The following is a 23,820-nucleotide window of genomic DNA, read 5'->3' as shown; positions in this document are numbered from 1 at the left end:
GACTGGCAATAACAGAACACATGCTAACTGCTACTGCAGCCCTGAACCACATATCGATAACATAACGATAACAACAGAGCGCGATTAATCATTAAATTCAAAAGCCTTTATTTGGTTCTACAACAACGATTATTCCTTCTTTTCGTTCTGGTTCTCGCACTTGTTGCACTCCTGCTCCTTGGCCTTGGACAAGGCTTCGGCGGCCTGCTCCGCTTCCTTCTTGGCTTGGGCCTCTAGTTCGGGAATAAAGAAGATCTTGCGAGACTTCAGCGAGGACCACTTGAAACGCTTGATGTAGTAGGAAATGCCGATCAAGAAGGCCGAAATAAGCGTAACCTTGATGAGCAGCAGGCGGCGTTCATCCGACTCCGGTTCCGAAGTCCACTTGAGGAAGACGCACACATCCTTGGCGATCTGGGCAGCCGAGGCCGGCACATTGGCATCCTCGAAGGTGATCACCTCATTGTCTACCGCTTTGGCCATGGCAATGGCTCCGCCGGAGAAGTACGGATTAAAGTAGAGACCTTCGCGCAGAGCAAAGCCCGCCGGAGGATCACAATATCCGGTGAGCAGCGCAAACACATAATCCTCGCCACCCTTGCGAGCCGACACTATATAGCTGAGATCCGGTGGATAGGAGCCATTGTTGGCCGAACGGGCTGCCTCCTCGTTGGCATAGGGAGCCGGAAAATGATCAGATAGCTTGCCCGGACGATCGAAGAACTCGCCCTCATCATTCGGCCCATCTCGCACGGTTATGGCCTCCGCCTCCGCCTTGGCCTCCGATTCCGTCATGCAGACGCCGACCAGATTGCGATAGGCCATGTACTGCAAGGAATGGCAGGAGGCGCACACCTCCTTGTACACAAAGTAACCGCGACGCACGCTCTCCTTGTCCAAGGCGGCCAGCAGGCCAGTGTGGTTCCAGTGCTGATGCGGCGGATGCACGCAGTCCGAGGAGGCATCCACACTGCTCTCCAGGGCGTAGATCAAGAGTCCCGCAGCTCCAGTTAGGGCTCCCAGGGCCCCCAGCCACTTGGAAGAATGTCGACCGGAAAAGCCGCCGCCCGGAAAACTCATCCGCGGACGCACCGATGTCCGGCTGAAGCTGCCATGGGTCAGCTGGAACAGTTTACCGCTCAGATTCCGGAATTTATTAGCCATTTCGGTCGGTTAATTCTCTAAGCTTTTTTGTTTAAAATGACAAGTATCACTTTCCGATTAAAATGTCAGCGTAATCAGTGTTGCAAAAGTTCAGTGTCCAGGGTTGTCACCACGTGGGGCATATACTGGCGAAATTACATAAATACAATTACCTGAAATAAATAATAAAACAAATAGACGTAGAATACAACATAGAATTACCCTCTAGAAGGACCCTCTACTCACTTATGGCAAAACAGTTGACTTGGTCCTTTGATGGTGAAAAATCATCATTTCGGGAAAAATATGTAAATGTTAGGGAAATATTGAAATGTGTAAAAGATTTTTAAGTGACATGTTCTACAAAGTTTACCAGAGCAATAATCAATCCCACAAACAATAATACACAATGAATTGTTCATTTAAGAAGCCTTTTGGAATAAGTATTGCCTTAGAAGAGAAAAATCTCGGATCTTAATGGCTAGTTTTACAATCTTAGAAATAAATCACTAACATAAGAACTACGTTGGCCGGAGTTCGATGGGCCCAGGATGCCTTTAAATCTTAAGCCCGACTTTCTGCCACGTTTAGACCAGATCAGTCAGTTCCTTATCTACCATCTTTCCCCATAAAGCATATGTAAACCAAAACCCACCCAAATTGCTGTTATTCTTTACAGCTAAAAGGTTGAGTCAACGTTTTTCTTTCTATTGTTGTAACCATCGCCTCCTTCTTGGTTTTTTTTTTTTTTTCCTGCCCAACGAGCGGAGCAACTGAAAAAACAAACGAAAAAAAATCAAATGCCAGGGCACTTTCATTTGTTATCTGGCGCAGTAATCTGTAAATCTGTAACAGCCCACCAAACAACGGTGCATACAATATTTCCTAGCCATTCTTCACACTGTGTGACCACGAAATCGTCAAAGTCAGGCCCAAAGCCAGGTTTTCCATAGCCAAGAAACATGGACGTGAACTTCGCAATATTTCAAGGGGATCACCAAACATGGTAAGCAATGGTAAGAGAAAATTATACCTTTAATTACATCTTTTTATTGCACAAATTATGTTTATAATGCGCACCGCCCTAAAAGATACTTTATACTTTAATTACCTCTGATTAGTTCAGAGTTCTAACTGATATATTTCAAAAAAAAACTAAATTTAAACTAGCTTCCAAAGCAGTTATGAAATACAAAAGCTTAATTGCTTCAGATAAATCGATATAAGATTCTAATGCTAACTTATATTTTATATATTAATAGAATTAATAGAATTTGATAGAAATAAATCTTAGTTTTATAAAAATTGTGTTAAATATATCTGGTTGGCAAAAGTGCGTAAAAGTTGAATAAAAAACAACAATATAACATAGATCTGTATAATGTAACTTATAGGTAGAACATATATAGTAAATCCCCCTCTGTACGCCCATGGCAACCAATAATGACAATGCAACGGCCGACGTCGGCAGAGTAGGCGATGTAAACTCTTTTTTTTTCTGTTTTTGGTGAAAATTTGTACCTGATTTTATATTTCCCTTTTTTGTTACACTGTTTTCTGCTGCTGTTGCTGTTGCTTTTTTTCAGTTATTACGTATTTCCATGTTTACCATATTTTACACGCGCTTACAGACACACAGATACAGATACAGATACAGATACAAAAATACAAAAATACCCTCGGATTTTTTTCCTATGTGCGTTTTAAGAGTTCTGCTTCTGCGCAGCGATGCATAATTCCCACTTTTGAAATTTGTGTGCGGCTGTTGTTGCTTTAGTTGTTAGTTGATGTTGTTGTTGTTGTTGTTGCTGTTGTTGTTGTCTTCTGCCGTGGTGGCTGATGTTGTTTTTGTTGTTCCAGTTGCCGCTGCGCAATTAATAATTCTTTTCGACTGGCGTGAAATTTTCATAAGCAAGAAAAAGCAGCAACAGCCAACCGCACCAACTTTCCATGAAAATCTCCGGCCATTAGTAGCAATCGCAGCGCTTTTCACCGTGGAAAACCGCAGAGATTGTGCTGTGCTGCGACCCCATAGAAATGGGCTCACGTCATGAATTTTATTCAAATTACAAACTCATTAATAAATGGCGTTGTTTACATTTAAGTAGAAAACAAACCAGCGATGATTGCTCAATTTCTGTAGTGTTAAAAAGGCTGGACAGGAAAATGATTAAAAAATATAAATGTCCATAAACAATTTCACATTATTATTTTAGGCTACATATACATTTTTCAAAGACGACTCTTATTAGATATTCAATTTTTAAAAGTAAAAAAAAGGAAGCTTGCATTCTTGCAGGGTTGTTATTATCCAGGATAAATATTATTTTCAAATTGCGATCGTTTAGGTGTTTTTGTGTTTTTGGTTGCATAAAATAAAATAATTTATAAGTGAACCTTTGTATTATATTTTAATGTATACTGAAAGGTATCTAAAATACATATTTTCGACTTCAGCGTTAAATACAAAGCCAAAGCCCATCTTTGTCCAAATCAGATGAAAAATGCAAGAGATATGACTTATCATCAACTGAATAATTATTCGTGAAAAAGATGGGCCTGCAAATAAAAATACCTGAATACGGCACAAAAAAGTGTGCATAATTTAGCAATAAATGTAAATATTACTGGTCCGCTTCCTTTGGGAGACAAAGCGCCATGCTGCTGCAGTTTCCTGTGGCCTCTTCTACCAGAAAAGATGATGATGATGATGATGATGATGCCAGAGGATCGTAATAACGATGAGGCTGTGCTGTGCTGTGCTGGCCATGTCCCACTCCTTATCTTGGCAGCACGAAAACCAGAAACAAGAATTATAGACCAAAAGCCAGTTGCAACGCGAGTGCATCTTGCATCTTTGCCACCGATCCCACGTAGGTGTGTGTTGCATTTATGTGTGTGTGTGTGTGTGTGTGATTGCGGGGGCACTGCATCGGTGTGTGTGTGTGTTGGCCATAGTATCTGTGTGAGTTGCGCCTTTTGACCAGAAGTGAATGCAATTGCGGTTGCATCTGCCGCAGTGCTGGTCAACGCTCGAAAAACCTAGCTTAGATTTACTAAACGGAAACGATTAAGCGATATATGTATGTATGCTTCAATTAAAATAAGTTAACATTTATAAGTTTAAAATAAACGTAATTAAAGCGTCTTGTAGATCCACGAATGAATAAATACACACCTTAAACCAAATACTTTTCTAAAAATAAACCAATAAATAAAAACTTGACATCGTAGAGGTTGTAGACAGGAGTAAAGCTTGTTATCAAAAGCATAGATTGAGGCGCTAAAAATGTCCCCTTTTTTAACGAAGTCTGATCTCGAATAAACCTTACGCTTGCTTCATTAAATTAAAAAATGAATTTGATATTCAACAGACGAGTGCATTGAATGCCCGAATCTCTTTGTTCATGATGAACATCTTTATTTTATGACGTATCTGAAAGATCGTTTTAACGCGTGCGCAGCTACCGTTGAACGCGTACAAAAATCTCATGCGAGAGAGGAAGTCCCAGTCTCTCTCTTCGAGTCCAACAGGTTCTCATTCTCGCTGCCCATTTACCACTCAATTTCGCAAAAACAAAAATAAAGCTATGCTCCCCTTATATACAACAACATCACGATTTGTGAGCGTGTATGGGTAAGGTGTATCTGTGTGTGCAGTCATGGTGTGTTTATGTGTAGCATGCGGTTTTGTTGGGGATTTTGTAAACTTTTTCGCAGTCGTCAGTCACCAAGAGTAAAGACATGGGGAAAGATACAGATAGCTGTTGGGTATATGGGGAGAAGAGGAGGGGAGGGAGTGAGGAGATGCCAACTTCATTATGAGGTTGTAACTGTCTTTTCAATTTCTCGTTCTGCCCGATTCGCTTTGCCAAATGGAGCCTAGAAGATGGATCCCTGTCTCCTCTCGGTTCTCCTCTTGATTCTTCTTCTCATACCTTCTCCTTCTCCTCCCCCTTTTGCCTCTGCCTTTCTTCTCTCCCCAAACCCACATACACACAATCGCGTCAATTGACGGCTTTGCGTGTGTGTGCCCGTTGATGTTGATGAGTTTTGTTTTAATTCTGCTTCTTGACTTCAATTTCTTATAAAGACTGTTTATATGCACGTAATACAGTGGAGCCCCCTTAAGTCGGACTCTAAAAACAAGAGCTTCTTAAGGGGTTTAAAATAGTTTGTAAATATTTTTTAAATTTAATTTTTAATTAAATTTTAGTGTTATTTTATCCGCAGTGGCATAAGAATTTTTTTGTAGGCAAAGAATTAGTTTACATCCAATATTTGGAGTTAAGTAATACAAAAAACAAAATTCAATCATTAATTATTTTAAAAAATATTTTAGCTTTAAAACTTTTCACGAAATTAAAAAAAAAAAAACCTAAAATCCCCAGTAAAGAAACACCCCTTAGAATCTGAAGTGCAGATTCTGTATTCGAATCTGTGCGATGGAGGCCACACTGTCTTTGTTGTTGCTGTGATTTGGTGAATCGCGCGTAGCCGATTGTAATTATTGTAATCGAGTCTCGAACCGATCCAATCCGATACGATACGATCGCAATAGCACACAGCCATTGCCATCGTTGTTTGGGAAGATCGTCCGCTATAGCTTGGTCTTCGCCTGATTTGATTCTGTTATAGCTGCTTTGATCATTTCGTAATAGTTTTCTCAGTGCTCTGCTTAAATCATCTTGGCCAAGACCGATCTGACCGCTCTTACCCATCCAATCCCGACCAATCCGCGACTCGTGATCGTTTCGCTTGAGCCGAGCCCGCGCTTTTCTCTTTGAAGCCAACGTCATCGTCATCGACAGTCCCAGTCATAAGCGCACAACAACAGCACTACAGCACTACAGCACTACAGCTACAGCACCAGTCATCATTGTTGTTGCCATAGTTGTCTTGGCCGTTTCTGTTTACTAAAAGTTGATTGACTGTCTGTTCATTTAGCCGCTTGTCCATGGCTCGCTCCGTTTGTTGGCTTTGTGTGCTCTCTGTGCTACATAGAGAAAAACTATAAATCTGAATAATAAATTGAATTTTTATAGTTCAAAGTAATGGTTTCTTTTGGATTAATTTTATACTTGCATTAACGTCTGAGACCTTACAATAAAGGGGGTAAATTGTACTCATATAAGGACATAAACCACTTTTTCCATAAAACGCATTAAGTAACAAAATTCAATACTTATAATGCTCATGTATTAACAATGTTTATGACCAATAAAACTGAAATCGACTTAGAGAAACTTTGACTTGGGGCATCGATCATACATAGCGCATTTATAATAATACATAACATATGTTATTTATAACTGTGCCCCAAGGACAATTTTGTAAATTAAAGTTGATTCCGAAATTGGTTTTAAATCGAAACAAGCTGAAAAAAATTTGTAATTACAAAAATTAGAAATAAATTTAATAATAACATTTTATATCCATTTTTAAGTGCTTTGTAATTCTTAATATTTAATTTATTTTTAAATTGATTTAAACTTGTAATTATATCAGTTAATTTAAATACTTATTTATACATGTTGCACTATTTTCTCCCAGTGCATTTTCGTTACCCCCTACCCGTTGCAAGCTTCGGTTGCGGCTTCTCTTGCACATTTCGTTTTAGGCCATTATAGTTTTGAACATGTTCAAGTGCCATTCTCACGATTGTTTATAGTCTTTTAATTTCAGCCGGAGCACAAGAAATAAACAGTGAAATTTAGCAGCAGGCGATTTGAGTTGTTCGTAGGCCTAATGTTCTGGAAACGAAACGAAACGAAAAGAAACGAAACCAAGTCAACGCCAAGTCAAAATTCGGTTTCGGGTGCAGTTTCGGTTTACTGCTGTAGCTTGGGTTTGGGTTTGGATTTGTGCTTGGGTTTGGGTTTGGGTTTATGCTCCATCTGGAGGAATAGCCGCCGAATCGCCAGCAGAATGGCCCCAACTCCAGCTGGCAGCGGTGAAAGGCCTCAAGTGGTCAATAAGTACCAGGGAGCTCGATGCTCCACGGAACTCGAGTACTCCGAAATGTTTGCCTATTAAACAGTCATCAATGATTGTTACATTCTACAAATAGAAAATGGTGGAGCCATCAAGCTGGCAGGGCAGAGAATGTTTTTTGAGCGCCGAAAGAGATCAGGCCGGCGATCGTTTACCAGATTTATGAGTCATGATCCGCAGAATGGCTTAAGCGATCAAATAGATATTTGGAAAACTAGCGCAAACTATTATTGAGAGATAATTCTAGTGTGTAAGGCTCTTAACGATCACTTCGTGAAGTACTTGGCCATCAACAAGGTATTGATCTTTAATCTAACGATCTGTTTTTACAACACTAATTTAAGATAGGTGTGACCTAAATTAGAGAAGATCATAAAATAAATGGTCAAATGATTTAAAGTGTCCTAGTTTTAAATAGTAATAAATAAATTAAAGTAGTTTAGCTATTTAACTATTGAGTTAAGAAATGAATATTGAAAAATGTTTAAAAATAATAAGTAACATATTATTATTGATTCGTTAAAAGTACAATAAAAAGACACACACGATCAAGAAATGCAAAATATTATATATCTGGAATCGCTGGCCATCCCATGTATTTTTGTGCACTCGAAATGCCATCAATTAAGCAACCGTCGATCGCTGAAAAATCATTCCCAAACAAGCATCTCGATCGGTCGATCGTTAATTAACTCCCATCGAACTGCCACCAAATTGACATTCCCAGTCCAAAAGTTTACCATTTCCACGGCGGACGTGAGCGTGGAACGTGGACGTCCCAGCGCTTTTGTCCATCGAATTGGGCCCCAGATCGTGGGTATCACGATCATCTTGGGCAATTTTCGCGCATGGAACTTTCAACTCCAAAACGGACTGACAATTGATTTGTGCCATAGCCATAGCTATAGCCTTAGCCAGAGCAGAGTGCAAGGGAAAAGGAAAAATGAAAACAAAACAAAGCCTGGCTGCAATTTAAATTAAAAGCGCAATTGAACTGGAAAATTCGTCTAAATTGTTTTCACAATTACCCACACACACACACACGGGGGAGGGTGGGGGGACAACCTGAGGAGATCAGGGTGACAGCCGAGGAAAAGCGAATGCGAATGCGAAGAGTTCAAGAGTTTTTCCACCATTTCCACCATGGTCACAATCAAATCCAATCCTCGGCAATCGCTGCCTCTAACAACATGCAATAGAGCCGGGTCCACAATACATACAAATTTCAAAACTAATGATGCCGAGGAGGAGAGCCTGGATAGAAAAAAAAATAGACAAAAAAAAAAAACAGACCAGTGGAGCTGCTTTCGTTCACAATTTATGCATGAGAAGAAAGATCTTTGGCAGAAGAAATGGTCCGCTTTGTTTTTTTTTTTTTTTTTTTTTTTTTTTTTTGTGGGAGTTCTACGGCGCACTCTTTTTGGCCTGGCTTTATTTTTTGCGCTCTGAGCCGCGCGACGCGATAAAGATCGGAAAAGCCCGAAGTTTAGAAAGGCAATAGCAAGAGCAGCATCCGAGCTGAGTATCTATGTATCTGCAATACATAAATTGTATGTATCTATACGGTCTACAATGTATCTCTTTGGGCCGCAGAGTGACCATATATGTGTGTGTGTGTGTATCTATGTAATGAGCATGTAACTAAACTTCTGTGTAGCCAAAACTCCTACAACAGAGACACAAAAACAAAAAGCACCAGTACTCTATGGCTCTGTAAACTCTGCAACTCCCTCAATACCAATACCCGTTTGCCTTTGCCTTCGCTTTGCCTTCGCTTTGCCTTGCCTTAACTTGCCACAACTTCAATTCAAGTGAACTGTACTGGCTGCTCTTCGGGCTCTCCAGTTTTCAGTTTTCAGTTTTTCTGGCCATGCTCTATCTGATGATGGCCGTTAACGTTAAAGTTAAGGCCTGAAGAGCGCCCGACCCGACCTGCTGCCCTGGCTTCCCTGGCTTCCCCTTAAGACCCCCATTCCCCATTCCCGACTCCCAATTCTTTTGCCAGTGACTCGTAAACATGAGCTACGTTCTTGCCCCATTCCCCCCTGCTTTCGGCCGGGTTTTGTCTTTTCCCCCGCCGCGACTTGACTTCATTTGTTTGGCTTTTTTGGGAGACAAAACTGGTTATTGCTCTCGCCTTTTCTTCAGCTCGGTTACTCCGCTGTTTGTATTTTATTTTTTTATTTTTATTTTTTTTTTTTTGGCTTTTTCGGTTAGGTGAGCGGTGGTCTCCGCTCCGTTCTTCGTATATTTCGGGGGCCCCAGTGGCGTACATGTATGCAAAGGGGCTTGTTGGCCACGTAGAGGCGCACCAGAGGTCCCGGCGACCACATCGCTGCACAAGCCACGCAGCTTCCACAGCCTCCTAGGCTCCTAGCCAGCAGCTACCACATACAGTGGGTAATGCTTAAAAGGGATCCCCAAAAGGTGGCAACTCCCAATTAGCAATATCCACGTAAATAGATCATCCAAAACAAGAAATAGATTAAATTAAGTCACTTAATGTCACTTAAGAAGTTTTTTTAAATGCAGATTTAAAATTATCTCAATCTGGCCTAAATAAGTTCATAGTTTACGAATTTAATTTAAGAATTAATAAGCGAAAACCAAAACATAAGACTTTTTTGTCAACTAAGTAATACTACGTTGTATCACTTCTTTGGTAAGGTGTTTTAAAAAAAGTTCTTAAAACTTGAAAAAAATATTTTCAATAATTTAATTAGGACAATTTTTGTTATTATAAATCAAAATGTTAATATTTTTTAAAGAACTCGTGTCCTGCTTTTCAACTGTACCTTAGTTAAGTAATTAAACTTTTAACAATTAAAACAAGTTAATATATATATATATATATGTGCTGTTCTTTGTAGTCAATAGCCACTGTAGTCAGCTTGGCAAGCGATTCAAGCGGGGCACGGGCACCAAACGACAACCAAATCTCGGTGGTGCAGCTTCTAAGTGGAGGCTTCGTGGGCATGGGCAGCGTGCAGTAACAAGTAGGAAGTGGGCGCTAGGCATAGGCTTGGCCTGGACTTGGTCTAAAACCGAGATCGAGACTGGCCACCTCCTCCTCCTCCTCCTCCTCCTCCTCCTCCTCATCCTTCTCCTCCTCATCCTTCTCCACCGCCCGTTGGGCAACTTTTTTCCGCACAACTCCTTTGTTACATTTTGCGAGCGAGCTAGCGAGGTAAACGATCGTTAGAAAGGTTTTATATGAAGCCATGGCTTCAGATTTGCGCTCACGTCTATTTATTGGACTTGCAGTTGCCGGAGCCAAACTGAAGCTGTAGCCATAGCTGAATCTGAAGTTGGGCTGGATCTGTGTGTGCTAGAGCTATCGTTTTTGCACAGCAGAAAATTTGATCCACTTTATAAAAATAAATAATGCTAATGTGGCATTACTTCTAGAGGTAATTGGATCTTAGTTTTCATTACTGCTTCCGTTCAGTTCTCAGTTTAAAGTCTTTCAAGTTTTAAATCTTTCTAATAGATTATTTTATTTACTTATTTAACTAAATGGCTTTTGTGAATAATGAAAAGATTTTACTGACAAATTAAAAATGATTTTAAGTAATACTTTAAGATAACTATTTTTCTACTTATGTTATCCTATTTAATTTTTACCGCTTTTTTTGGGTGTATGGTCATGTTACCACCGCCTGTCGTTTAAGATGGCTCTTGGCTTGCTGTTTGTTTTGCTTTGGCTTGCACAGTTTTTTATCCATTTTGGTGGCCTGTCCTCCATCCTCCAAGCTTGAAGCTCTTCGAGCTCCCGACTCCCAAACACCCAACTTCGAACTACCAAACTCCTTGCTCCATCCTCAATAGTCCATCCAGCCTCAACTTCAATGGAAGTGGAAGTGGCATGAAATGCTGTTAACCTCGTTTGAACTTTGCCATTTGTTTGAGCCATTGGATAGGCCGATCTTTCTTCTTGGCAATGTTATTTTTTTATTTTTACGTATTTCTTTCAGCGCTCCTCTCTCTGTTTTTGGACTGTTTAGACAGGCCGGCCAAGCAATTTAAATATATTGCAAACAAAAGGAGTGTATGTAATTTAATGTGAGTGGACGTCGGACTTAGGACATCGGACGTGGATGGGGCCTAGAAATGGGATTGGAATGGTTTTGGCTTTGGTTTTGGTTTTGGGCTAGCATGGCATGGGGGTTGGATGATGGGAATGGAAATAGAAATGGGGATGGGGACCATGGACCATGCACCGTGGCAGTTGGGCAATGGCTAAAAAACACAACTGACATTTACAATGCGAGAGATACGGGTCCGAGCACCAGCTGGAGATTGCCCGGGTCAGCCACAGTCACAGTCACAGCCAATCCTCCTCCGCACCTCTTCGTCGATAAGTTCCTCGAAAGCCCCTCCCCCCGAGAAATCCCCATGAAACCTCAAACACCTCTGTCAATGCTGTGCTCCTGCCTACACACCTCGAAATTTTCGCAATGACAAGTAGCCCAGGCGTGTGTGATTTTTTGTAATCTACCCAAGAGCTGGTGTTGCTCCAATCTTGCTTCAAGCTGGTCTTCCACTAAGGCTGGGCTTTGAACTGGGTTAGACCAACTGTGGGAAGAACAGAGCGTTTAATTGGGCCAGCGCAAAATTGGGGGAGGGAGTTTCTATACACAGTAAGAAATCTATAAGTTCCAAACTTATATAAGCTGATAAGTAGCCTTAAGAACCTTTAATCTCTTAAAATGTTTAAGAGATCAAAAATATTATAATGATGAATTTAGTTGTCACAAGAGTTCTATGAAGCTGGATAAATTACTGTGGCTATTACTTATGTATTGAAGCTTAGAATTAAATTCACAGAAATATTATAACATGAAATAATGAACAATATTTTTAACAAACGTAAAATATACAAAATTATTTGTTTATTTTGCCTTAGATGTTTATTTATATTTATTTCAAAGTGTTTTCAGCTGTAAACATTATTTTTTTATAAGCTACCATCTCCCGATTTCCATTCTGACTTTTTTAAGGCCCTGTTTTCCACAGTGCACAATGAGTATTCAAGAGCAGCGACCATAAAGACGTTCTAGTCTGTCAGATGAACCGAGATTAGTTTATGTTTTTGGGGGAAGAACGGTGGCGAACAAACGGTAGCGGATGACCTGATCCAAGACCATTATTGTGCCCGTTTTAGCCCGCTTCCAAGACCAACCAATTAGCACTATCTTAAGTGGAGGGCTGAGCAGGGTTTCCTCTGGGCTTTTTATGGGAACTGGGGGACACTTTATGCCCCCACAGAAGATATTCCCGGGAGATATTTGCATGTACATATACGCCCACGCAATGGACAATTAAAGACACGTCGCCGAATTTCAATTACAGGAAGCGGAAAATGAATGGAAATACGCGTATGCAAAATGCAACTTCTGCCAATTTCATTGAGAACGAAGAAAACTGTGTCACCCTGACTGAAAAATATAACACGATCGCAAGACAACAAAAAAATATGGTAAAATAAAGAACTTCTTCAAGCTACTATATAATGAAGAAGAAGAAATGAGGGAGCAACAGCTGCACAGGCGCTTCATAAAGAGGGTGGCAAAAGTAAGGGAGGGGAAAGCCAAGACAGACAACAACCCTTCTTAGTTTTTGGCAAAGCCATTGACATACCAAAATAAAGGAACAGAAAACAAATTCCGCATGTCTGTGTTGCTGTACACTATTTACTGCACAGAAAAAAATCAAATTACTGCAAATCAAAAAATAAACTACTACTAGAAACTAGAGCATCTTTTAATTCTATCATATGCATACCTGCGACTTATACATTTATAAAACGATCATCATAATACCATACTTCTGACTTTAAAATATCCAAATGTAAATTATCAAATCGATCATCTTATCAGTACAGTTTAATTTCAGTGCACCCGAAAGACATTTGATTGTCTGGAAAACCTTTCTTTCCACTTCCACTCCACTTCCAATCCTCAAGAAACCACCCCAAGAAGAGGGAAAAAACCAAAAAGGTGCGATCGCTCTCTCGCTCTCTCCGCTGTCGAAGAGTCGACGGCCGTTGTAATTATTTTAATAATTTTTTTCACTGCGTCATCATTATTTTTCTCTGCCTTTGATATATAATTCTTCTTTGTATCATTTGCACACACGATTGCACACATACAAAGGACGGGAGAGGGGGAGAGAAATTCACGCTCAGCAATAAAAGTGTGTATGTGCGCAGAGTTCAATTACCAGGGCTTAAGGGTTGTCAACACAACAGAACAGAAATAAAAAATAAGAAATATATCATTAAATTATTTAATAAATTAACAAATAATTAAAAAGCCAAATTGGTGTTAAAAAACAATTCTGTAAATGTAACCCATAAAAAACAAACTAAAGCAGTGACCAGGAAACGAGAGCCTTGGCAACCCTACGATCGTGGCGAGAGAGCGGCTTTGCTCTCCCGCTGCTCAAAACGAGCCGTTCGAACGCGCCGTGAGCCATATAAAAGGAAGAGCGTCGCTCGCGAGCAATTGTTGTTTCTGGCCCGGCTTCCACTCCACTTCCAATCCTTGCGCACTATTGACCGTCACACAAAACACTCACAGCGCTGCCAGATCGACGTTGCGCCCGCGATTCGCGCTCCTTCCGAGATTTAAAAAAGCGGAGCCAGAGCTTTGAAGAAAATTGCATAAACAAATAGTAAACTTAAAGAAACGTGTGTTTTCAGTGTGTGTGTGTCCCGTTTTTAACAATTATTACAAGCCGAGCTCACCCACACACACGCACGCTCGAGACTTTGCCGATAAAAACTGAGCCAATGAGCGGATGCACGCAGCATTTACAGTTGAGTTCAAATGTGACGTCTAATTAGAAATGATTTAATTTCAAAGCGATTTGATAAAAACAAATTTACGAATAGAAACGACGCGTGTGTATTTTGTATGTACATATATATTTGTGCATGTGCCTGTGTGTAATTCGCCATACTTCTTCAATTCAAAGAACAGACAGAAGAAGAACACAACAACAAGAGGGCAAGACATACTTGAAAAATAAAAAGGCAACAACTATTGCTATCTCTTTTTTCGCTCTCTCCCGCTCTTTACTGTTGCTGTGCGCGTGTGTAAGCTTCGCTTTGTTTGTGTGTATAGGTATGTATATAAGCGAGCGAAAAAAAACCTATATATTACGCTCAATTTTCCCTATATTTTTGCGCCTGCCAATAAGCGGTTCTTTGGTGGAGTTGCCACACCGCAGCGTCGATCGTGGAATTTTTAATTGGAATTGTGAAAGATTCGTTGCGTACACTCACACATATGAATAAGTGTGTGTGTAGAACTGATAAGACGCAGAGAAAGCAGAAAAAAACGAGACACCGCTTATCAACGCCACACAAAAAGACTACAGAAATAAACGAACTAAATGGGTCGGCCACATTGTCGTGTATTGTTTTTGCACTATCGCTTAATAATTGAAATTAAAGAAGAGGCGAGGGAACCGGAGAACGCAAAAATCCCATTATAATGGAACGGAGAATGGAAATGGAATTCATACTACTGTTTTTAGTGGGTGGGGGTCCAGTGTTTCACATTGATTTTCTTAGTATTTGTGACTAGATCCACACTCATTAATAACGGTAGTTCAGTCATCAAGCACGTGTTTTCTGGATAGTATTCGTTTCCTCCGAACAGAAAAAGGACAAACAGGTGGTGTTTAAATAAAAAAGGCAAGGTAATTAGTCAACGTCTCTCACGCACACATCGTCATTCGGACGGAAAAGAGCACCTGTTCGAGTGCCCAAAAGAGAGCAAAAGAGAGGGCGAAGGAAGAGGAAGAGGGACTTAAAATTAATGCTAATTTAGACCATTTTCGGGCAATGAAAAAGGCCCAGAAAACGATCCCCCAAATTCAAAATTAATTGTAGTCAACTTGGGTAGAACTGGGAACATTGTTGTTAGCCTAACAACAAAGGTTAAAAGTTCAGCAACGATTGCCAGCTGAGTCACAGTGTCTCAATGTGTGTACAGTTGCGGTCGGAATAATAGTGTTTTCTTGAAAAACAATGAAAGAAAAGAACAAGAAACTTTAAAAAATAACGGCGTTCATATCTGATTTTTAATTATAGGAAGAAGTCAAATTGTTGGTAATTAAGATACAACAACATATTTAAACCAATAACATTAACAATCACGACTTGAAGTGAAAATCTACAACAAAAAAGGAAACGACAACAACAAAATTTCGAACGAAAGGAAACATGTTATTGTTCAACTTCATTTTTTTTTTAATTGACTTTTAAAATATATTTTTTGGAAAATAGTTAGATTTTTCCTTTTTTTGATATAATATTCTATTGATACAATATTCTATATTTGAAACTTAATTAACGTTTTCCTTCAAACTCAATATTCATCTTTAAGTTTTAAAGAACCCACTACTATTACTTACCCCGCAACTGTGTTTTTTTCAGAATGTCTGTAGTTCCGCCTCTCTAACTACCTTTGACTTGTTCTTCTCTGGTTTCTACCGGAACAAATTGCTGAAATACTAAATTCTGAGAAGACACTTCTGTCGCATAGTTCAGATTAATAGCTATGTATGTATATACACCCCCGACTTGACAAACAAACAATAATTTCCGCCGAATCATGTGGTTGTTGTCACTATGTGTATCGGATTTTATCCAACTTTTGTTCTTCGTTTTTGTGCGCCGATCAGCAGAAACTGAAACTGCAACGACGCCACAATTCTTAAACAATTCTCAAAGACGACGACGACGATTCTGTCGGCTTTTTGTCATAGAAGAACTGGATGGGAAGAGAGCGCGGGAGCTGATATATATATTATTGTATAAATCAGCAGAAAAAACAGCAAACAACGGACAGGCGAACAAAAAATAATAAACCTTAATTCGAAGCTGGGAGCTTGATTCATTCATATTACCCGGGGGAGATCAGAAAAGGGGGCGATACGCGGGAAACTGAAACTGACAGAGACTGCTGACGCTGACGCTGACTGACCACCCAATTGAGCTATGAAAACCGATCAAACCAAACCGATCCCAATTGTTGCCAGGCACGAGAGCAATGACATGGCATGCAAAGTCGCCACCAGGAAAACTAAGCCCCTAAACGAAAACCAAACCAAACCAAAAACCAAACCCAATCACCAATCACAAAAATGCCACAGAAAGTCGTGCAGGGGCAATAATCATCATCCGCGAAAGCAAAAAAAAAAAAAAAAAAACTAAAAGAAAAGCTGGTAAGGATGCTCTTTTCTGACTCTATTTTGTCGGCGAACATGGATCTAGTGCACGGTGGTTCATGATTAAGTTCGTGACTAGATTTCATGCTCGTCTATTAAGTTGGGTCAGCACAACGAAGAGAGTTTTCCCCGGGGGCCAGTTTTTCCACCGCCACCCCCCACCTTCCCTTTCCCGACTGAGTGGCCAATTAGCAGACGCATTAATTATGGGAAATGTATATTTGCCTGATTGACCCGTGACCCACATAGAGTGGCACACGCCCCGCAGAAATAACTCCAAAATGAGGGCGTGTTACAAATAAAAGTAAATAAAAGAAAACAAAAAAACAAAAAAAGAGTCAATGGCCTGCTGTCCCGCATGCTGTATATTGCTTACTCAAAAAGCAGTAGCCTTGCCGATTTGTGCGCCTTTATCTGCCAAATGGAGTGAGTAGTGACTGCCCTGCCAACAGTCGCAGAATGTGGAAAACCAAAACCCGTGACAGCCACCACGGCCCACCAATTTATGGGTTGGTGACACGCGATTAAAAATCGAATTCAAACAGGCCCGTACGACCAGAAGACCAACCAGAAGGCACAGAAACCCATGCAACTGCAACTGCAATAGATTTCCGTGTGAAAAACTCTGCGAGGGTTGTTGTTTTTGCCACTACCGTGGCGCCTGCGGGTAAGTAACGGCTTTTTACCCGCCTTTTGTCACATGGTGAGATAGAAAAACCAAACTATTGGTTGGTTAATGTCCTCTAAAAGTTTACATGTCATATATACGAGCTAGGTAGGTATAGGCTTACACAGCTGGAACTTAACTTTGAAGTCTCGCAACTTTTTTTTTTACTTTTTGAAATCAGTTATAAAATTGTATTTGCAAAGTTTTTAGACACCTAAGTATAAATTTGCTGGTTTATTACTGAAGAACGAAGCACTGATACTCAGAGGTAATATATCGTTATCGTTGTCTTCCCCTCTACTAAAAAAACTACAAAATTCCAAAACATTTAGCTTATAAACCATCAACTTTTAATGACAAATTTGAAAGATCTTAAATTTAAATACACTTAGGTTTCTATCTTTAAATAATATGTGAAACTTTTTAAATTTTTTTTAGTTGTATTGTATATTGTATTTTTAAAGCTATCAACATTTTAGAAACCAAAACCACTTGAATTAGGCATTAAAAGTTCTTGTGGATTTTTATAAAATCATAAATAAATTAAAATTTAAATGAAAAAATCATTGAAAAAAAATGTTTCTTTTACAATCATCTAAATTGAGTTGATCATTACCAGTGATATTTTTCCCAGTGCACTTTGTTGCCAACGACAACAACGACAGACTGTTGCGTGGGCGTTTGAGTGTAACTGTAACACCTGCTGCCCTGCCGCTATTAACACAACATTTCTCTGCTCTCCAATTTTAATTTCAGCCCAAAGGAATGAAGCCGGAACACCTTTCAACCCTGCGAGCCATTGTTATATTATTATTGCTACCGTACCATAGGCGGGTACTATGCCTACTCCTCCTACACGATCGCATTCGCATTGGCTTCACGCTCATTTAAATGCCAACGCACCGGGGGAAAAGAGAGCACGGCGATCTAACAAAACATTGGCTGCTTATTTACATATTTTCTGTATGAATGTGGCTACGAGTTTGCAACCCCGGCGGTGGCAAAGCCAAGAAGCGCATTCAGTTGCAACGGCGGCAGCTGCTGCTTTTGCTGTTGTTGTTGGCTTTCCCTGCACTGGATTTCTACTTCCTCCCGGTCGAAGCAGCAGCAACATCAGCAATCAGGAACAGCAGCAGCAACAAGAAGCCGTCGTCAAACGCCGCAACTAATTGATATAATAGTTAAAATAACAAACTAACGAGAAAGAGGTTGTCGGCGAACGCGCTGCCGCGTTGGTGAAGTGCAAAACCTTTCCAATTTGAAAATAGTTTTCCTGCTATGTGTGCTCGTTCCCACAAGCAGCAGCAGCAATAGCAATACCGCCACTAGATGAAGCAGCAACATTGGCAGTAACTGCAGCAACATCGGTTCAGAACAAGCACAAAACAACATAGCCTACACTTTGCCAAGAGGTGATTGGGAAAAGGGGCTGTAGCTGGAGCTGGAGCTGGAGTTGGCGTTGGAGCTGGAGAAGATGACAATGCAGCGATTAGAGCAATGCAGAACTTGAACTCTACAAGTCGACGGCATCATCATTATCATCATCTTCATTGGCGGCGGCAGCTGGAAAAATGTTTGCCCCAATCCCCAGTCGAAGTCGCAGTCCCAATGCTCGGCATTTCCGTTTGGAAAAGAGGATGAAGCCGAAGCGGGATCGATTCGTTACTGATGCACTTTGCAAGAGGGGAAATAGTAATCACATTTATTAAATCTAAATAAAATATGTCTGGTGTTATTTATTTAAACGCTGCTGTCTTTCACTTTTTGGTTTGGGAAGGGTTTAATGGCTGGCATCTGAGAGTTCTAGGAAATAGCGCTTAGGTAGGGGATATTTTATGTCAAGTTGGAATAAAATTAATAACAAATCGTATGATCTTTTAAAATGAAAAAGAACTACAAAATTTTTAAACTGAGCTGTTAAATTAAAATCTTGAAAACTTTTTATAGAAAGGTACCAGGTTTCTGGGAATGAAATATTATAATCATAAGTAAACAGGCTGTTTAGCTCTAAGTATACAATATATTAATTTAATTTAATTAACAGCACCTTTGTAAAAGAATCCACATCTGTTAGACACAACAGGTGCTGTTATGCGCTAATCGACTGTTTTACAACACTACCAATACTGAAGATCATTCGATAACAGGACTATACAAAATGGTTCCATTCGATAGGACAATAACAAAGAATATAATAAACAAGAGAAAAAAAAAACCCAAATTTAAATGCAGCCTTATAAAGATTATATATTAGATATGTGAATGCATCTCTTAAATCCTATTCTAACAGGTAAAGACAGTACAAAATAAAATTAATCGAAAACATCTTAATCCCATAGTGAAATGAAATTTAATTGATAATCAAAGCAAAATACACCAGCGATTCAATTTGAAAAATAAAAATGTAACGGCATCTGGGTTGTGGTGAAAGATCTTGCGCTTTACAGAAAGCTTGTTTCGTAACCGCATTAATTTCGGACAAAATCGAATCAAAAAAGAATAGTTTTATAAAACATTAAATTATTTGTTATTATTTCTTTTTGAACACCAAAACATGAACATTAAGACATCGATATCAGAATAGACTTTCAAAAAAATCGATTTATCGAAGTAGTATCGATGATTGCTGCAGCCCTGTTTCCGTCCCTTCTCTTCTTCGTTTCCGGTGAGTGCGTGTGCTCCGCGTTTTTTCACTGATTTTGCAAATATATTACACTGAATATTATATTTGTAGGCAGACGTTTTAAACGGCGAATCCACCATGGTGCAAGGAGTACGTAAATGAAAGCGGTATGCAAATTCGCCGAAAGCAGCTGCTCGAGGCCATGTGAATTGGCGAATTTGCAAATGCCGGTTAAAAGGTGCCACGACACATACTAATTCAGATTGACTTGATTGTTTGCAGACTCTGTACACTTATCCCGAGAACTTCCGCGCGTACAAGGCGCTCATTGCGGCCCAGTACTCCGGAGCCCAGGTGAAAGTGGCCGATAACTTCAAGTTTGGCGAGACCAACAAGTCGGCTGAGTTCCTCAAGAAGTTCCCCAGTGGCAAGGTGAGTGGTGGTGCTGGTGGTGGTGGTGGAGTGGGGTGTGGTCATAATGCCATGTCATCATACATACTATATACATACATACCTTGTAGGTGCCCGCATTCGAGACCGCTGAAGGCCAGTACCTGAGCGAGTCCAATGCCATTGCCTATCTGCTGGCCAACGAGCAGCTGCGCGGTGGCAAGTGCCCCTTCGTCCAGGCCCAGGTCCAGCAGTGGATCTCGTTTGCCGACAATGAGATCGTTCCCGCCTCGTGTGCCTGGGTCTTCCCCCTGCTGGGCATCCTGCCGCAGCAGAAGAACTCCAATGCCAAGCAGGAGGCCGAGGCTGTGCTGCAGCAGCTCAACCAGAAGCTGCAGGACGCCACCTTCCTGGCCGGCGAGAGGATCACCCTGGCCGATATCGTCGTGTTCAGCAGCCTGCTGCATCTGTACGAATACGTTCTGGAGCCCAGTGTGCGCAGTGCCTACGGCAATGTGAACCGCTGGTTCCTCACCATCCTCAACCAGAAGCAGGTGCAGGCCGTCGTCAAGGACTACAAGCTGTGCGAGAAGGCTCTGGTCTTCGATCCCAAGAAGTACGCCGAATTCCAGGCCAAATCGGGTGCCGGCAAGCCCCAGCAGCAGCAGCAGCAGCAGAAGCAGGAGAAGAAGCCCAAGGAGAAGAAGGAACCGGCGCCCAAGAAGGCTGCCGAACCCGCCGAGGAGTTGGATGCCGCCGACGAGGCCCTGGCCGCCGAGCCCAAGTCCAAGGATCCCTTCGATTTGCTGCCCAAGGGCACCTTCAACTTCGATGACTTCAAGCGCGTGTACTCCAACGAGGAGGAGGCCAAGTCGATTCCCTACTTCTTCGAGAAGTTCGATGCCGAGAACTACTCGATCTGGTTGGGCGAGTACAAGTACAACGAGGAGCTGTCCAAGGTGTTCATGTCGTGCAATCTCATCACCGGCATGTTCCAGCGCCTGGACAAGATGCGCAAGGCGGCCTTCGCCTCCGTGTGCCTGTTCGGCGAGGACGGCAACAGCACCATCTCCGGCATCTGGGTGTGGCGTGGACAGGATCTGGCCTTCACCCTGTCGCCCGATTGGCAGATCGACTACGAGGTCTACGACTGGAAGAAGCTCGACGCCAAGAGCGAGGAGACCAAGAAGCTGGTCACCCAGTACTTCTCGTGGACCGGTGCCGATAAGGATGGTCGCAAGTTCAACCAGGGCAAGATCTTCAAGTAAACAGCTCAGCTCAATAACAACAACAACAAAAGCAACAGCAGCAGCAGTAACAATAAAGTTTGAGATTTGATATGCAGGATGCAAGCATGATGCCTTTATCTTAAGTTCCAACTGATAGTATCCTAAGGATATTCAATATCTGTCTTGCTGCCTCGAAGGTTCGGTATTGTGCGTTTTGCCTTCTGCATTATCGTAACTGGAGAATTTCTTTGTAACCGCCTACTACACCATGATATTGTCAACGGAACAGCCGCCTGCAGCCAGAACATAATTTATAAAAAATAAAAGGTTTTCTATTAATAACACCATGTTACACAATTTGTTGGGTTTAATTGAATGCTTTTGAAGGTTAGAGAGCGGGTTCGATTTATAAACTTTTAGTTTGTGAGCTTTGCTAACGTTAAAGGGTCTCCTTTAACATTTTTCATAGCTTTTCAAGAAAGAGTATGATAATTCTAAAAATAAGTCCAGCCATTTTTATAATCGGACTTAATTTCAACTCAAATACCAAATAAATAATAAACGTAATCTTAATTGATTACTATTATTAACTATGATTAAATAACAATTTCAATAGATTTCGATAATGAAATTTATAAGGCTGTTTAAACTAATTCGGTGAATTTAACTACGTATTTAAGTTTATTTAATTAATATTAACAACCAACTGATGCGCACATGCATATGCATATGTGATAACTAAACCAAGCAAAGTGATTTCGATGTTTTTTGGGCAATTTTATTGGCTTCTTTAACTTAATCCATCAATATCATCAATTATTGCTTATGTTTACAAGGGGTTCTGACAGCGTAGAATTATTTCGAAGTAGTTCAACCATTAAACTTGGTTCTAAAGGCAAACAGAAAGTTCCAAGAGAGAATTTGAACAAGGAAATGCTAGAGGTGTTTCAATATCGATGCACGGCTGGAATTTACTTCTTCACCACAACTGGTCCAACGTTGTCGCCAGTCAGCTTGTTGTGCTCGCCATGGCTGCCATCGCAATAGGGCCACTGAAAAAGAGGATTATATTGGGTTAACATTGGCTGATTAGTTTACTCATTACCATTGTTAAAGCATTAATAAAAATATAGTTACTATAAATCCTAAGAAAACCTAATTTGTTACTTATTAAATTTATGTTTATAAGCATTACCCTTTCAGAAATTGTAAGCTGATCATCATCTCAAATTCGAATTTTGATCCATACTCAATTTCAAATTGAAGAAGCTTTTAATACAAGGAATTCAAAAATATGTCAAGTTAATTTATTTGTCGTTTCATGTTCTTGTAATATATTACGATTGTTCTTCAGTTACGGTCTATACACCGATATAGTTTGCAGAACTTAATGATATATGCTCTTGAAATTGTGATCCATATTCAATAAAAGGGATATAAAGAAGTGGGATAATAGAGCTTAAACTATTGCTTGTTCAGTTCTGTAAACGAAATTATTTCCAACTATAAGGAGTTAACAAGGAAATCAAATTGAATTGATGTCCACTCACGTTCTTGGTCTTCCAGCAGCGGCAGAAGGCCGCCTTCTCCGCAATGTCCTCCACATCGATCATGTCCACCACCTTGGGCTCATGTTTCCGGATTTGGTTGTTGCAGCGTCCGCTGCTTTTGGCCTGGCACTTGGCCGCCGGGCAGAAGGCCAGATATCCGGTGTAACCCAGTCCGGCCACCACAACGGTGGGTGGGATCAAGGCCAGCCAGTCCTTGACTGAAAATTCAGATGCGAGTTACTGATAAGTTGTATTTTAAGGCACAAACCTGGATCTTTTAGCAATATCGGCCGTAACCGGCACAAGGTCGTTTTCTATATTCAGATTAGGTTATAAACGCACTAAGGGATCTGTGTGTAAGTGTATGTATGTGGCCAATGAAGCATCTACGCAATATAGGTTTATCTAGTTCCCTATCACTTTGCAAGATAAACTGGCTCCAATTTATAAATTTCTAGGCGAGCTCAACAAATGTTGCATAATCGCTGCAATTTCACTTTTACTTGTGTGCCTGGAAGTGCAGGCACTGCACTTACATTAAACATATTTGTATTTAAACTAGATCACGCCATACTTTCGTCTAAACAGTTCCCTATAGTTATGGCACTAGATGCTGCTGTGTCATTATCGTGGGTTTTTAGGTTTACGTTTGTGGGTCGCCCTTTCGTAGGCAAAATCAAATTCCAACCATGACCACTTTTATGTCTATTGATATCAACTTACAGGAAAGCTTAAACCAACCGCCGATGCTGTCCGGAATCGGTAGATTTGACAGATAATTGGGTAAAGTTGATTTTACTAATTGTGATATACCCTCCATTTCAAAACTTTTTGTATTTTACTGGGTTCAAAAGCGAGTCTGAAAAACCTGTTTTTGTTGTTGCTATCGGTTGGAGATGGCAATACATCGATGACTGGCTTGTATCGATATTGCCGGTTTTACATTTCTATCGAGTGCGGCCACACCAATGTTATAAAAATACT

At 40.6% G+C, this 23,820-nt stretch overlaps 3 protein-coding genes across 3 annotated transcripts; 1 reads left to right on the top strand and 2 right to left on the bottom strand.

The window, feature by feature from the left end:
- Positions 1 to 84: 84 nt before the first annotated feature.
- Positions 85 to 1,504, bottom strand: LOC108148952 (cytochrome c1, heme protein, mitochondrial). The gene is made up of 2 exons (XM_017276284.2): positions 1,390 to 1,504; positions 85 to 1,316 (listed from the first exon to the last, which is right to left on the bottom strand). Exon 2 carries the CDS (start codon positions 1,162 to 1,164, stop codon positions 130 to 132), a length of 1,035 nt encoding a protein of 344 aa, XP_017131773.1. The 5' UTR covers positions 1,165 to 1,316; positions 1,390 to 1,504; the 3' UTR covers positions 85 to 129.
- An 18,186-nt stretch (positions 1,505 to 19,690) lies between these two features.
- Positions 19,691 to 21,628, top strand: LOC108148744 (elongation factor 1-gamma). The gene is made up of 4 exons (XM_017275938.2): positions 19,691 to 19,709; positions 19,779 to 19,817; positions 19,950 to 20,099; positions 20,189 to 21,628. The coding sequence occupies exons 2-4, from the start codon at positions 19,806 to 19,808 to the stop codon at positions 21,323 to 21,325; spliced, it is 1,299 nt and encodes a 432-aa protein (XP_017131427.1). The 5' UTR covers positions 19,691 to 19,709; positions 19,779 to 19,805; the 3' UTR covers positions 21,326 to 21,628.
- A 414-nt stretch (positions 21,629 to 22,042) lies between these two features.
- Positions 22,043 to 23,736, bottom strand: LOC108148747 (CDGSH iron-sulfur domain-containing protein 2 homolog). The gene is made up of 3 exons (XM_017275941.2): positions 23,560 to 23,736; positions 22,837 to 23,054; positions 22,043 to 22,338 (listed from the first exon to the last, which is right to left on the bottom strand). The coding sequence occupies exons 1-3, from the start codon at positions 23,654 to 23,656 to the stop codon at positions 22,258 to 22,260; spliced, it is 396 nt and encodes a 131-aa protein (XP_017131430.1). The 5' UTR covers positions 23,657 to 23,736; the 3' UTR covers positions 22,043 to 22,257.
- Between the last annotated feature and the right edge of the window lie 84 nt (positions 23,737 to 23,820).

Source organism: Drosophila elegans, unplaced genomic scaffold, assembly GCF_018152505.1.
Source record: "Drosophila elegans isolate 14027-0461.03 unplaced genomic scaffold, ASM1815250v1 contig_476, whole genome shotgun sequence".
Lineage (NCBI taxonomy): Eukaryota > Metazoa > Arthropoda > Insecta > Diptera > Drosophilidae > Drosophila > Drosophila elegans.
Note: the sequence above shows the minus strand (reverse complement) of the source record. Positions and strands in the feature narration are given on the sequence as shown.

Bases quoted from the DNA above. Each gene is read 5' to 3' on its own strand.
- LOC108148952 (XM_017276284.2), bottom strand. From the start codon at position 1,164: ATGGCTAATAAATTCCGGAATCTGAGCGGTAAACTGTTCCAGCTGACC.
- LOC108148744 (XM_017275938.2), top strand. The intron at 20,100-20,188 runs GTGAGTGGTGGT...CATACCTTGTAG, and splicing joins AGAAGTTCCCCAGTGGCAAG to GTGCCCGCATTCGAGACCGC.
- LOC108148747 (XM_017275941.2), bottom strand. From the start codon at position 23,656: ATGGAGGGTATATCACAATTAGTAAAATCAACTTTACCCAATTATCTG. The intron at 23,055-23,559 runs GTAAGTTGATAT...CTGAATTTTCAG, and splicing joins CGGTTGGTTTAAGCTTTCCT to TCAAGGACTGGCTGGCCTTG. The intron at 22,339-22,836 runs GTGAGTGGACAT...CCTCTTTTTCAG, and splicing joins GCTGCTGGAAGACCAAGAAC to TGGCCCTATTGCGATGGCAG.